This window comes from Lactuca saligna, chromosome 4 (assembly GCF_052625555.1).
Source record: "Lactuca saligna cultivar CGN05327 chromosome 4, ASM5262555v1, whole genome shotgun sequence".
Classification (NCBI taxonomy): domain Eukaryota; kingdom Viridiplantae; phylum Streptophyta; class Magnoliopsida; order Asterales; family Asteraceae; genus Lactuca; species Lactuca saligna.
Genome location: NC_136420.1, coordinates 84,558,054 through 84,574,790, shown reverse-complemented (window position 1 = coordinate 84,574,790; position 16,737 = coordinate 84,558,054). Strand labels below are relative to the sequence as shown.

General features: G+C 41.3%; 1 protein-coding gene across 1 annotated transcript; it reads left to right on the top strand.

Annotated features, from left to right (window-relative positions):
* The first annotated feature begins 1,215 nt into the window (after nucleotides 1-1,215).
* LOC145039837 (ribonuclease 3-like protein 3) lies at nucleotides 1,216-2,410 on the top strand. The gene is made up of 3 exons (XM_078987842.1): nucleotides 1,216-1,563; nucleotides 1,799-1,952; nucleotides 2,142-2,410. Exons 1-3 carry the CDS (start codon nucleotides 1,219-1,221, stop codon nucleotides 2,408-2,410), a joined length of 768 nt encoding a protein of 255 aa, XP_078843968.1. The 5' UTR covers nucleotides 1,216-1,218.
* The last annotated feature ends 14,327 nt before the right edge of the window (nucleotides 2,411-16,737 follow it).

Genomic DNA, 16,737 nt, shown 5'->3' with positions numbered 1-16,737 from the left:
GTAAAAAATAATTCATAAACTGGATTGCAATATAAAATGACATAAATGGATATTTAAAAATATAACTAAAAGAAAAAAAAAAAAGAATATACTAAAGAGTTATACGTATCAATATCTAGAGTTGACAGATAAATGTCTTTTAACCAAATAAGTGGACGGAAGATGTTAAAAAAAATAATATATATAATAAAAACTTCAAGTTATTTTTAAAATATTAAAAAAAAACTCTATACATTTGTTAAAAACTATCTTAAAGCAATTTCATAAAAGGTAGTTTATTTTGGACAAACGGTCATTAAATCGAGAAAAAAAATAGTAAGGCATAATTAGATTGATCATTTGATAATATTTATTGAAAAGTTGTTTATGTCATGAGATCTCTATTAATGGGATTTTAGTGAACTTAAAAATTATATTGATCTGACCTTACCTAATTTTTGTTTTTAGGTTGGGCGGTGTATGTGAGGGAAAGGTAAAACTTAAAAGGAGCCTGAACTGCATCCAGTAAACACTACATTATGGATGTGGTATAGGGTGTAAGCTTAAAGTGTGTGTCTATATATATATATATATATATATATATATATATATATATATATATATATATATATATATATATATATATATATATATATGTGTGTGTGTGTGTGTGTGTGTGTACTAAAAAATTGTAAAAATAAATATATTAAAATTCATGATTTTAGTTTCCTCGAAAATGAATATAATATTTGTATAAAATGTATTTTTTTTTTAAAAAAATAAAAAAATAAAAGATAGGTAAACATGACAATATCCTGGATTTTAATGTATCTCACGATCTATACCATAAATACACAAATTGATTACCTATTAACAATATTTGTTGTAATTATTATTATTAAAAAAAGACTTGAAACAAAGTCATGTCGATAAAAATTGATATCCTTATAAATATTTCTCATGATTTTATCGAAAGAGTCACCGTCACGTCTCTCGCAAGTTACACAGTCAAACCTCAAAATTTCGTCCATAACCAAATCATCTGCAACAAGAAAGAAAGAAAACCTCTCTCCAAAAGTTCTCTCTCTTGATTTCGTCTCCGAAATCATATTCCTCGAATCCTATAAAAAAAAGTGATTCAGAAACCCGTAAGCCATGGAAGAAGATCAAGATATTGTCGTTTCACTGAAAAACCATGATTTGGTAGAGCAAGTTCTGAAAGAACCTGATTCAGAATCTATGAAGGAGTCAGAATCTTCACATGTGCCGCCGCCTAGTTTGGCCGAGGTTGAGGAAGTGATGGGATACAGTTTTGGAAACAAGGAGTTACTGAAGGAGGCTTTCACTCTTGGTTCTTACAAAGCCGATGACTGCAAATCTTACGAGCGACTCGAGTATTTAGGCGAGGCAGTTTTGAATCATTTAATTGCTAAGCTACATTATTTATCGTATGCTGATATGGCTCCTGGTGAGTTGACTCGGTTATGTGCCGCCAATGTTGACACGGAGGCGCTAGCGAGGGCGGCGTTGAAATACAATTTGCATAAGTTTCTTCGCCACCGGAAACCTCTTCTTCATCGACAGGTAATTTTCGTTTTCAATTTCTGCTCCATGATTTATCTGCTAAATAGATCTCAATCGCACGATATGTTCATGACTACTTCTCCAACTAATCGTTAATGATGTTTTTCGTTATTAGAGATGAATGATCACAAATTTGATCGAATAATCTTATATCACTTTTTAGTTTTTTGTTCCAATGTTCTTAATTACAAATTTGAGTGATTCGATTCTGATAGTTTTTTTTGAGAGTGATCAGATCCAAGAATTCATGGAAGGGATCGAACAATACCCATCGCATTCACATGGTATGATTGATCCACCCAAAGTGCTTGCTGATCTTTTGGAGTCACTAATCGGTGCCATCTTCATCGATACAGACTCGTCAATAGATTCTACATGGGAGGTAATTAATTACTTGCAATTGAATCCATCAAAATTTCTTGGTTTCAATTCTTAGGTCCCCTTCTCATGATGGGTTAGAAGTTGTAGAATATATATATATATATATATATATATATATATATATATATATTGTCATTATGAATGGTGATAGTGATGGTGGTGTAAACTCAAATCTTGGGGTTTTTTTCGGGTGGTGGAGCGGTTGTTACAACCCCTAATCAAGCCGGAAAACTTGAAGCTGCATCCTGTAGCAAAATTCAATGAAGCTTGTCAGAAGATGGGGGTGAAAGCACAAGAGAAAGATTTGTGGAGTAAAACAGGGGAAATTGAAGTTTACATAGATAATGAGTTGATTGGAAGGGGAAAATACAAGTTGAAGAAGGTGATTGCAGTGAACAGAGCAAAAGATGACGCATACAATAATCTTTTTCTTTTTGAGAAGAAATATGGTGGAAATGGAGGTTAATCAACATGAATCACCATTACTCCTTTTGTATCAAATTAAATGAGCTTTTTTTTGCCTTTGTTAATTTACCAAGGGAAAAAGCTCATTTATTTTGGAACGAAGTGAGTGATTTCTTAATCTGTCTGCTTTATTGTTTCTTTCTTGATTGACTCCATGCTTTTTTCCTATTATGGCAACCATGTTTCTTTCATGAGTTCATCTTTACTTTCTTGTGACTTTTCTTACTATAAGAGTTGAATGCCATTTGTGGGTTGATTATATTCTTTTTTTTCTTTACTCTAATTTACTTCTAGCATTTGTTATCAAAGATTAATATGGCTAATTTGGAAGACACCCTTCAATCTCCATGTGAAGCTCAATTAAAGTATCCATCATTGCATTCCATGTACATATTTCCTTTTTTACTAATTAAGTTTCCAAATACTTTTGTCGCATATTGTGAAAGATATCAGTGATGTACCAATGAAAGAACTTATTTGATTCTGGTTCTTGATGATATACCTATGTCTTTGCTTGTAACAACCCTCCAAGCAAAAAAAGAGCACTAACTTATGTGGCTTTATTAGGTTTCATATAATGTACAAATAGGTTAAACTCCTTTGAAAAAACTAAATTGCAATTTCGTGTCATGCTTTCTTGGTGTACCCGTTTACAATAGTAGTCTATGAATAAAAACATCCTTCATTGTCATGGATTCAAAGAACCAAAACAACAAAAGCCATATCTCCATTATTGTAAACCCATTAAGCATAGCTTTACAAGATACAAGACATGTGTTAATGTGTGACTTGCAATATGATAACCTAGATGAATAACCAAGGAGGCGAAGAAACTCGACACGATATAACTATGGGATAAGTACTCGGTTTTGGATCCGGTCCGTTTCAAATTTTGAAATCCATTCGCTCAAACCTAACAAGAACCGGAAGGAAACCAAATACTTTTGAACCAAAAAACCGAAACCGAACAATTATATGTACTCGATCCTGGTTTTTCTACTCCATTTTCTCACTCCTACCACTAAAGGGGCAAACAAGAGTAGTAAGTCTAAGTCAAGACATAAACAAAGAGTACATGGAAATACAAGTGAATGCATTCAAGAACCTGCAAGAGTTCCACCTCACTCGGGAAATCAAGTGAATGCATCGAACTGGAAACCAAGAGTTCCACCTCACTCGGGAAATCATGACTCTTCCTCATGACATTGTTAAAGTATTTTCAAATAACCCATGTTGTGTCCATGAGCACGACATAAGCTTCATTTTTTTTTTGGGGGGGGGGGGGGGGATGGCACTGTTGTTGTCCATTTGAAACCATGTTTTAATAGAGTTGAAAATAATTGGAATTTTGCCCCACCACATGTGAAGTGTGTAAGGAATCTGAATCATAGTTGAGCACTACATGAACAAGTGTGTCTCTGTTCGTATCTACTGTAACAAAGAAGGCAAAGTGTCGATTGAATATAAACGCCGTCGAGTTTGTCCAGGTTGAGTTTTGTAGGCAACGTCTGTAACCTTGCTCTCCATACTAAGATTGTAACCTTGTTCTCGATACTAAGATGTTGACTTTTCTTGGACAAATAATATTCCAAAGACTCTTGATCATTTTTTGCATAAGCAATTCGTCATCTATAATTCTTCTAAACCACACCACCATATATTTTTCATTAGCATCTCCAATCCATCTTTATTGATTATCTTGACAATAGGTTAGTATGTAGAATATTAAACGAGTAAGGTTAGGGTTTAAAATTTTAATTCGAATATGACTTGAAAATAACCCGTTTATTTATATGCAAGTTTTTTTTAACTTCTATAAATAAACTAAAAAGATCCAAAATGAAAACCATAAGTAAAAAAACCTTTTGAATTTAATTGTTTTGTAATGCGGAAATGCCATAGTCGTTTATATCAATATTTTATTTTCAGTTTTTTTGTTCTCTCCCAAACTATAGAGTCCCTTTGACCATTCTCCAATTGTCATGATCTCATCTTCCGCCTCCACAACTCCTACTCTTTCTATTATGTCATCTGAACTTGTTATGACTTTATCTATTATGCCTCCAAGGTATTACTTTTTCTTTTCCTCATAACTAACTCCTACTCTTTCAACATGTATATTATTTCAACCTCAAATAGCACGATATATTTCAAGGTATACCCTAACACGAAACCCGACACGAAAATAAATGGGTTGAGATGACATGACACGCTAATTAAACAGGTTGGGTTGGGGTCAAACACTTTCAACGCGTATACTATTTCGATATGACATGAACCCGTATGACACGACACAATTACCATGTCCAATTTAGTTTGTTGTAGTAATACACCTACATTTATACACATGTGTGGTGAATTCTAAAAAATTATAAAAACTTCATTTAGTTAATGTATGTTTCCACCATATTGAGACTCTTTTGGATGTTAGATGGGTAGGCATTGTTTCAGGATAAGCTCGATATCAACCAGTGATGCTCGAGATAGAGGTGATATAGACAATAGAAAAGAAGAGGAGATGATTGTGATGAGTTTTCTGATTCAAGAAGAAAGAAAGAAAGAGGAAAAGGGAAGATTTTCAACATAAACTGTATGGTAAACCTAGGAAAAAAAACTTTAGGGCTTTCAAAATTCTTGTAAGGGTTGCATATTAGTGGATATTCAACTATATTTATACTTTAACAAGGTATCATCGCTAAAACCATTACTAACAGATTACCAACAGATTTACACTAAATTTATATTTAACAATAAAATTTGAGGAGTAGTTGTGCTACCCCATTCTTTATACTAGGCTTGCACATGGATGCAAGAACTATGAGAACACCATTCTGTTTGTTCGGAATCGAAGTCGAAAAGAACACATAGCTTTTCCTCTTCATTATTTATGTAATCTTCTAGTGACTGATAGACCACATCAATCAATGTTAATATGTGTGGAAGTTGAATGTGAATAAGTTTCAATTTTAAAAAATATCATATTCAATGATAATTGTTATTAGTAGTAAGCTGTGTTGTTTTCCGACATGGTCACCTTTCACCTCACAATCACATCAACCATGCCCCTCCACCACCGCTAGTGTGGCTTTGATGGTCAAAATAAGAGAGAGGAAGAGATAGATATATAGATAGAGAGGGAAAGAGAAAAAGGAGAATAAGAGAGATAGAGAGGAGTTGTTGCCTCCTCGTTGATGCCCGTGATGCTATCCATGACTAATCACACCACCTTGTGTGTGGTATTCATGCTCATGAAGCAGATAATGACCCACTTCCAAAAGCCTTATTCCATATTGATGTTGGTTTGCTTCTTTCTACCTCGTTACATATAATTTACATGCATCATAATTACTCAATCATTTTATGTAATAATATATACGAAAACTTCACATGTTTTAATATTTGAAAATCATGCACAATGTTAAAAACAAAAGGGACTCATTCAAATAGGAACAAAAAAAGTTAGGAACTCTAGGAATCATTTTTATTTTATTTTATCATTAAGAGTATTTTGGACAAACAAGCAATTAATATTACATCAAGCAAACTCTCTCATTCCCTCATTTACAATCAGCTTCCACTCATCACCAAACTGTCGTCGGGCCACCCCCATACCACTGCCGAAATGTCGTCGGACTAACACCAAATCCAGTGGTATTTTTCTAGTCGTATTAACAACTTAATAGAACAAACATTATAGATCCCATTTCTCTGGTAATAATTTGAATACAAACATTTTTTGCAGCCAAATATAATAAAAATTAATCAAAGTAACAAAACTATTCCTCGACAAATTCAAAAAAAAAAAATTCTCCTAAATTGTAGATATCCTTTAAAAATTAAAATCTTCAAAAAATTACAATCCACTTATTTTTGTAACGTCATAAAATTTCCAACCAAAAATTTTCATTTTTACAACCATCAAAACATGAGTAATAAGTTTAGATTCCAAAGTAACAATGTAGTCACAACCGATTACATAACAAAAGATAAAATAGTTTTCCCCGAGTGTGTGTACGGTCACGCTGGCGCCTTCCTACGGTCCTCACTCGTACCTGAAACACATAATGCAACAACTGTAAGCATAAAGCTTAGTGAGTTCCCAAAATACAACATACGCACATACGCCTTTCCAGGCCTTGACCTTCCGGTCCATGTGTCTCAGGGGACTTCCGTCCCGACTGGGTAAACCTTCCGGTCCTACCCACGTCAACCCTTATAGTCCATATGACCACGCCTTCCGGCCCATATCAAACATATCATACATAACACATATAGAAAATAACTTAACACACATAAGGCATATATTTCATATCGTATTCGACCTTCCAGTCACACAGTCAAAACCCTTCCGGGTACAGTATAGTGAGAAGACTCACCTCGTATGCCTCGCTAAGTCGCTAATCGTGAATCCTGGAATCACTCGGGCTCGAACCCTCGAGCTGCAATCCTCCTATGATAATTATAAATCTATAATTATTACTTGTACCACTAAGGTGGACCATCCATATCAAGTCAACACAGGTTGACTTGGTCAGCAGTCTTTAGACAATTTGAACCAGACTCGGCGAGTGCACAATAGCGACTCGGCGAGTCTACGCGTTTTTACCAACTCTCAAGAATTTTCCCTTTGACTCGTCGAGTACTCCCCCAACTCGACGAGTTCCACCTGGGCCTGAATCACAGGGCCACCGCGACTCAACTCGCCGAGTCGAAGGTCAACTCGGCGAGTCCCAACCTGACTCGGTCCACTTGTCAAAACCTTTCCAACTCTCTGCGACTCACTGAGTCGCCCACAACTCGGTCCGGACTACACACAGGATGGTCTCAAGGACAATCTTCAAGCGACTCGTCGAGTCTGTTCTTCAGACTCGGCGAGTCCATGCCATGCACCAGCTAAAACTGGCATTTGCGGTCAGATCCGTTCCATACATACATAGATCTGGCCTTCCCAAGCTTATTTGTCACGTAAAGTCTTAGTCTTGGTTGCCATGCAATGCATACAAGGCTTACTTTGAAGAAACAACCACTTATTTGGTAAGTTTAGCTTCTAACTCAAAAGAATGGACATAAAGCTTGTCATGAGGGGTCTCCTGGACCTGCTTAAGTCCATATCTAGGTTCCATGTCTCCATGGGACCTCTCATACTTCTTATTCAAGCCAAGAAATGCAAGAAGAAACCCTAGATTTGGCCCATCAACACAAAACACGAAGATTGGCTGAGTAAATTACCTCAAGAAGACCCCCTTGATGAAATAGCAACAGATCTAAGCTTCCCAACACTTCAAGCTTGCTCCTCTCCCTCCTTTCCTTGCAATATCACACAAAATGATGAACAAAAGGCCTTCAAACACACTCACAAGGGCTTACAGACGTATGGAGGCTCTTAGGGTTCAAGGTGGCCGCATATGAGGGCCATAAGGTCCTTTAAATAGGGCTTAGGACCGGGAAATTAGGGTTTCATCAAACAGCGTGGACTCGCTGAGTCCATCCCTTGGACTCGCCGAGTCCGGATGCGAACCCCCGCTCAAAAACGCGACCCTACTCGGCGAGTTTGACTACCAACTCGCCGAGTCCCCTCACAGAATGACAAAAATATATCAAATGAAGATACCTGGGGATTCGGGCTGTTACAAATCTCCCCCACTAGAATAAGACTTCGCCCTCGAAGTCCCGCTTAGGCAAAAAGCTCCGGATGCTACTCCCGCATCTCATGTTCCGGCTCCCAGGTCATCTTTGATCCCTTCCGATGCTGCCACTGAACCAATACCAGGGGTACCTCCTTGTTTCTCAAAACCTTGATCTTCCGATCTTTGATGGCCACAGGTCTTTCAGCATAATTCAGACTTGCATCCACCTGAATATCCCCTAACGGAACCACCGCTGATTCGTCGGCTATACATTTCCGAAGTTGCGACACATGGAAAGTATCGTGAATCTGTCCCAACTCTGCTGGCAAGTCTAAACGGTAGGCTACCCGACCCACCCTTGCGATCACACGGAAAGAACCAATATACCGGGGCCCCAACTTGCCCCTCTTCCTGAACTGAATCACTCCTTTCCAAGGAGAGACCTTCAGGAGCACGAGATCACCAACTTGGAACTCAAGCTCGGACCGTCACCTGTCTGCATAACTCTTCTGCCGGCTCTGAGCGGTCAACAACCTTTGCCTGACCATCTGAATTTGCTCGGTCGTCTGAAGCACGATCTCCGTGCTACCCATAACCTGTTGTCCCACCTCACCCCAACAGATGGGGGTGCGACACCTCCGCCCATACAACAGCTCAAAGGGCGGCATACCAATGCTCGAAAGATGGCTGTTGTTATACGAGAACTCTGCTAAAGGTAGATAGGTGTCCCAGCTCCCTCCGAAGTCCAACACACATGCCCGAAGCATATCCTCGAGTGTCTGAATTGTCCGTTCACTCTGGCCGTCTGTCTGAGGATGATATGCCGTACTGAAATGTAACCTAGTACCCAACTCTTCATGGAATTTCTTCCAGAACCTGGTAGTGAAACGCACGTCGCGGTCCGAAATAATCGAGATCGGCACCCCGTGCCGAGATACTACTTCCCTCACATATAACTCAGCCAACTTCTCCGCAGAAGAGCTCTCACTAATAGCTAGAAAATGAGCGCTCTTTGTCAGCCGATCCATAATTAACCAAATCGCATCGACTCCTCTCACCGTTCGTGGTAACTTGGTGATGAAATCCATAGAGATTTGTTCCCACTTCCATTCGGGAATCTCTAGCGGTTGCAGCTTACCGTGCGGTCGCTGGTGTTCGGCCTTGACCTGCCGACAAGTCAAGCACCTCTCGACGAACCAAGCGACATCCCTTTTCATACATGGCCACCAGTACTCCTTCTTGAGATCCAAATACATTTTCGTAGCACCAGGATGAATCGAGAATTTCGATCGATGTGCTTCCTCCATCAAAATAGTGCGCGCACCGCCCACAAACGGCACCCAAATCCGTCCCTAACAAGTCATAAGCCCTCGACCATCCGTAACAAATCCTGATACCTGACCTACCACCCGTTCCTTCTTCTGGTGTTCCGGCTTTGCAGCCTCCATCTGAGCCCCTCGAATAATGTCCAGAATCGGGGTCAAAACCATCAACCTCATACAAATATCTCGGATAGGAGCGCTATCCGCCCTACGGCTCAATGCGTCGGCTACCACATTAGCCTTGCCCGGGTGGTACAGGATCTCACAATCGTAATCCTTCACCACATCCAACCACCTCCTCTGCCGCATATTCAGATTTGGCTGATCCATCAAGTATTTCAAGCTCTTATGCTCTGTGTAAATCGTACACCGAACCCCGTACAAATAGTGTCGCCAGATCTTGAGGGGAAACACCACCGCCCCCAATTCCAGGTCGTGCGTGGGATATCTCGACTCATGAGGCTTCAACTGCCTCGAAGCGTACGCTATCACATGACCCCTCTGCATAAGTACCCCCCCAAACCCGATATAGAGGCATCACAGTATACCACAAAATCCTCCATCCCTTCCGGGAGTGCAAGCACCGGAGCCTTGCACAATTTCTGACGAAGCGTCTCAAATGAAGACTGTTGCTCCGGTCCCCATGAAAACGCAACACCCTTCCGGGTCATCCTAGTAAGTAGCACAGCGATCTTGGAGAAATCCTTGATAAATCTGCGGTAATATCCAGCCAAACCCAGAAAACTCCTGATCTCGATGGGCGATCTCGGCACCTCCCACCTAAACACCGCCTCAATCTTGGCCGGGTCGACCAATATCCCCTTCTGGTTCACAAGATGCCCGAGGAATTGGACCTCTCGTAACCAGAAATCACACTTGGAGAACTTGGCATACAGTCTCTCCGATCTCAAAACCCGAAGAATCTCCCGCAAATGTTCCTCATGCTGGTCCCTAGTCCTCGAATACACCAAAATATCATCGATGAATACGATCACCGACCGATCCAGCATCGGTCGGCACACCCTGTTCATGAGATCCATGAATGCGGCCGGGGCATTGGTGAGCCCAAAAGGCATCACCACAAACTCATAATGTCCATAACGAGTCCTGAAGGCAGTCTTTTGGATATCCTCCTCGCGAACCCTCATTTGATGATATCCCGACCTCAAGTCAATCTTGGAAAACCAAGATGCCCCCTGCAACTGATCGAACAGATCGTCGATCCTAGGTAACGGGTATCGGTTCTTAATCGTCAGCTTGTTTAACTCCCGATAATCGATACACATCCGATGTGAACCATCCTTATTCTTGACGAACAAAATCGACGCTCCCCAAGGATAACTACTCGGTCGAATGAATCCCTTCCCCAACAGCTCCTGAAGCTGCGAGGATAATTCCTGCATTTCCGGTGGAGCGAGACGGTAAGGCGCCTTGGCGATGGGTGCCGCTCCCGGAACCAAATCGATACGAAACTCCACTTGCCTCTCCGGAGGCACACCTGGTAACTCCTCGGGGAACACATCCGCAAACTCGCATACAACCGGAACGTCATCAATCGAATTGGGCCTCTCCGCGGTCACACGAGTATCCATTACATAGGCTATGAATCCATCACCGCCCTGCTGCAGACTCTGCCTTGCCCTGGCCGCTGAACAAAATGCCGACCCACACCGGGTCCCTTCGCCATAAACCGTGAGCACTCCCCCACTAGGGTCTCGAATCATCACCAGCTGTCTCTCGCAGTCAATGACTGCTCCAAACTTACTCAATCAATCCATGCCCACGATAATGCAAACATCCCCCATAGCTATAGGGACCAAGTCTATAGGAAACTCGACCCCAAAAATCTCGAGCACGCATCCTCGGATCACCTCGGTGGCGTATACCGCTCTCTCGTTTGCTATAGCAACTCGCAGGGGACGACTCATCGTCTCCCGATTGATATCGATGTGTTGGCTAAAAGCCAACGAAACAAAGGACCGACTCACACCTGAGTCGAATAATACCAAAGCAGGCACATGATTCACAAGAAAAGTACCTACGCAGATAGTAATATAAGCATAGTATCTCAGCATAAATGTAAATACATGAAAGAATACATACCGGCCACTACATCAGGCGTCACGTGGACCTCCTCTGCAGTCAACTGGAAAGCTCTCCCACGAGCCTTCGGGGCCTCGGTCTTCACTGGCCGAACCTCAGGAACCCTGGCAGCAGGCAAAGATCCCTGGCGAAGCTGGGGGCACTCGGCCTTCCGATGGCCAGTCTGGTTGCAATGGAAGCAAACCATAAATCCCTTGGGGCAATCCCTGGCAATGTACCCCTCCTTGCCACACTTGTAGCAAGCACCCGATCGACATGCCCCCTCGTGACCCTTGCCGCACTTCCCGCAAGTGCGGCTCTTCTGTCCTCCGAATCTCAAATCAACGGACTTGGTCCGCTTGGCTGCCGGCTGCGACTGAGCCGGTCGCCGATCCACCCGTTGAGACTCGACCTCCTCCCTGGCCTGGGTCTCCAACTCGATCTCCCGCTTCCTGGCATTCGCCTGAAGCTCAGCAAAAGTCTGATATGACGAGTTCGATACGAACTCCCGGATGTCTCTCCTCAGCACTCCCAAATACCGGCTCATCTGAGCCTGCTCCGTGGACACCTGCTCGGGGCAGAACATCGCCCTCTCGTGAAACTTCCGCGTGATCACTGTAACCGAATCGTTACCCTGCTTGAGGGTCAAGAACTCCTGAACCAATCGTTCCCTCTCTACCGGGGGAACATACTCGTCTCTGAACATAGCAGTAAATCTCTCCCAAGTCATGGCTGAAACCTCCGCAAGAGTGAAGTTCGCCGTCACGAACTTCCACCAATCCTTTGCTCCCAGGCGGAGTTGGTTCAAGGCGAACCGCACCCTCAGATGCTCCGGACATGAACAAGTATAGAAGCATCCCTCAATATCAGCAATCCACCTCATCGCAGCAATCGGATCCTGCGTCCCGTCAAACTCTGGTGGTTTCGTGTTGCTGAACTCCCGGAACAGCAACGAGTCACCCCCCTGTGGTCTGGCAGCAGCCACAGCTGCGGTAGCTGCAGCGGCAGTAGCCTCAGACAACGCGACGTACCGCTCATCAAATGTCTCCATCAGCATGGTCTTAATAGACCCAAACATCTCCGGAATCTCGGCCCGGATCGCTGCAGCTACCTTCTCATGAATCATCTGACGAAGCTCCTCGTCAGTCACTCCACTCGTGCCAGGTCTGTGTCGTGGTCCAACCATGATGTCTCTGAAATACAACATAAAAATATCAGAGACTCTATCGGGCAAGATCGCACTCGATAACGCAGTCCTACTCAGTCTCCGATACTCAGGGGTTCTTACTTGGGCTGCCTACTGACCCGGTGTCCTTGGTAGTACGGCCCAATACTACCAATTACACCGCGTCGGTATTCACCCCAAGTCCTCCTCCCCAAACCCCGAATCCTGAGCACTCTATTCTTATCATACTCTAGATACTCACTCGCTCTCGAGCACCTCATAGAAGCAAGTTTCCCTAGACTAAGGCATCACAAGATCAGGCCACTCTAGTCCTAATATGTATACCTAGTCTACTAGCATGCGTATCATATCATATCATGTATCGTAACACATATAAGAAGAGTATTTTGGGGATTTTTACCGTTCGGGCGCTGGCTGACCGTACACACTTTTTCTTCTTTGGTCGTCTCATTTGTCAAAAATTTTAAATTTTCTCAAATCCCCGGTTTGAGTTCAGTTACGCCCGAAGGTGTACCCGAATCCCTCAAACCAAGGCTCTGATACCAACTTGTAACGTCATAAAATTTCCAACCAAAAATTTTCATTTTTACAACCATCAAAACATGAGTAATAAGTTTAGATTCCAAAGTAACAATGTAGTCACAACCGATTACATAACAAAAGATAAAATAATTTTCCCCGAGTGTGTGTACGGTCACGCTGGCGCCTTCCCACGGTACTCACTCATACCTGAAACACATAATGCAACAACTGTAAGCATAAAGCTTAGTGAGTTCCCAAAATACAACATACGCACAGACGCCTTTCCAGGCCTTGACCTTCCGGTCCATGTGTCTCAGGGGACTTCCGTCCCGACTGGGTAAACCTTCCGGTCCTACCCACGTCAACCCTTATAGTCCATATGACCACGCCTTCCGGCCCATATCAAACATATCATACATGACACATAGCAAATAACTTAACACACATAAGGCATATATTTCATATCATATTCGACCTTCCAGTCACACAGTCAAAACCCTTCCGGGTACAGTATAGTGAGAAGACTCACCTCGTATGCCTCGCTAAGTCGCTAATCGTGAATCCTGGAATCACTCGGGCTCGAACCCTCGAGCTGCAATCCTCCTATGATAATTATAAATCTATAATTATTACTTGTACCACTAAGGTGGACCATCCATATCAAGTCAACACAGGTTGACTTGGTCAGCAGTCTTTAGACAATTTAAACCAGACTCGGTGAGTGCACAATAGCGACTCGGCGAGTCTACGCGTTTTTACCAACTCTCAAGAATTTTCCCTTTGACTCGTCGAGTACTCCCCCAACTCGACGAGTTCCACCTGGGCCTGAATCACAGGGCCACCGCGACTCAACTCGCCGAGTCGAAGGTCAACTCGGCGAGTCCCAACCTGACTCGGTCCACCTGTCAAAACCTTTCCAACTCTCTGCGACTCACTGAGTCGCCAACAACTCGGTCCGGACTACACACAGGATGGTCTCAAGGACAATCTTCAAGCGACTCGTCGAGTCTGTTCTTCAGACTCGGCGAGTCCATGCCATGCACCAGCTAAAACTGGCTTTTGCGGTCAGATCCGTTCCATACATACATAGATCTGGCCTTCCCAAGCTTATTTGTCACGTAAAGTCTTAGTCTTGGGAGCCATGCAATGCATACAAGGCTTACTTTGAAGAAACAACCACTTATTTGGCAAGTTTAGCTTCTAACTCAAAAGAATGGACATAAAGCTTGTCATGAGGGGTCTCCTGGACCTGCTTAAGTCCAGATCTAGGTTCCATGTCTCCATGGGACCTCTCATACTTCTTATTCAAGCCAAGAAATGCAAGAAGAAACCCTAGATTTGGCCCATCAACACAAAACACGAAGATTGGCTCAGAAAATTACCTCAAGAAGACCCCCTTGATGAAATAGCAACAGATCTAAGCTCCCCAACACTTCAAGCTTGCTCCTCTCCCTCCTTTCCTTGCAATATCACACAAAATGATGAACAAAAGGCCTTCAAACACAGTCACAAGGGCTTACAGACGTATGGAGGCTCTTAGGGTTCAAGGTGGCCGCATATGAGGGCCATAAGGTCCTTTAAATAGGGCTTAGGACCGGGAAATTAGGGTTTCATCAAACAGCGCGGACTCGCCGAGTCCATCCCTTGGACTCGCCGAGTCCGGATGCGAACCCTCGCTCAAAAACGCGACCCGACTCGGCGAGTTCGACTACCAACTCGCCGAGTCTCCTCACAGAATGACAAAAATATATGAAATGAAGATACCTAGGGATTCGGGCTATTACAATTTTAGTCTTTCAATAACAAAAAAATATAGATGGATCTTATACAATTATGAAAATGTTGATTTTAGTGAAAACTGGCAAAAACATCATTTGCATGTTTCAACTAAGTATATTTATAGTTAAAATACTATATTAGCAGTTTAATAAATATATTAATTGAGTTATTATGTGTTTAAAAAAATATAAATTAATTCCCAACTTAATACAACCCGTTATACATTAATTCACAACTTAACAGAAGTCAAACTCAAACTCTACCACTACCACCAGCATCACCACTACCAACTACTATACATCGCCACCAACCACTACTACCACTACCCACCAGTGCGACCACAACCACATTCATTCCTTCTAGATCATACCTGTATAAAAAAATCAAGTATACACAACTTAATACTTTTACATGTATTTACAAATTAAAACTTATGTTTTTCATTGAAGCAATCAAATTTGTATAAAAAACCATGCATTCATAGCTTAAAATTTATGTCTTTCATTAAAACAATCAGATCTGTATAAAAACATGCATTTACAACTTAAAACTTAATAAAAAAATCATACATTCACAACATAAAACTTATATTAATATATTCACAACTTAAGACTTATATTTTCTTATTAATAACAATTAAAATCAACATTAACGAAACTAAAAAATAACTGAAACAATAAAATATCAAGATTCATAGCTTAAAAAACCTAAATTTAAATTATTTGAGAAAACACCAACACAAGAAAATATAAAACTTATAAAAATTCATGCATTCACAACTTCAAACTTATGTTTTTCATTGAAGCAATCAGATTTGTATAAAAAAAATCATACATTTACAACTTAAAACTTATGTCTTTCATTAAAGTAATCAAATATATTACAAAAACCCTATATTCACAGCTTAAAACTTATGTTTTTCGTTGAGGCAAATCACGAAACACATTGTGTTCTATAGAAAAAGATGTTTTAGAAAATATGCATCCATAGCTTAAAACTTATGAAAAAATCATGTATTTTGAAACATCCGTATTCCGTATGTTTACTGAACGAAAGTGTGTGAGTGTTTTGTCCTGCCATAGCGTGGAGCATGTCAGGAGAAGGGAAATTGAGTTGGAAATCCAAACGAAGGAGAAAAGGCAAACTTTGGCTCCATCTCAACAAATATCTAAGAAATTTAAATCGAATGGTTTGAGGTTTGGGGGTCAGAAGGGTCATATAGGCATCAAGTGCAAAACGTTTCATGATGGTCCTTGTCGAGTAGGATCTGGGTGTCACAAGTGTGACAAGGCAGGTCATTATGCCAAGGACTACAAAAAAACATGCGAGTTTGTTTTAATTATCACTAGCTAGGTCACTTTAAAGATGAATGTCATATTCTGAAGCCAACAAGTGCAACTTAGGCTCCAACACCTGCAACATTGAGGATAAATAATAGGCACCAGGGTAGAGCTCAAGCTCCAAGGGCCAAGGGGAGAGCCTATTAGCTTACAACAGAAGAAGTCAAAGCTGCACTAAATGTTGTAGCTGGTACGTTTTTAGTCAACTCCGTACTTGCCTTAATACTATTCGATTATGGACCAAGTCACTAATTTGTATCGCTTAAGTTTAGAAAGAACCTTAATAATGACATAGGAGATTTAGAACATTCTCTAAGAGTAGAAATAGCCTATGATCGAATAGTTAAAGCATCAAAGGTTTACCATCGTTGTGCTTTATGAATCTGTGACAATAGTTTCCAAATAAATTTCATTCCTATTCCTATGCGAGGGATGAACATAATAGTAGGTATGGATTGGCTAAACTAGTT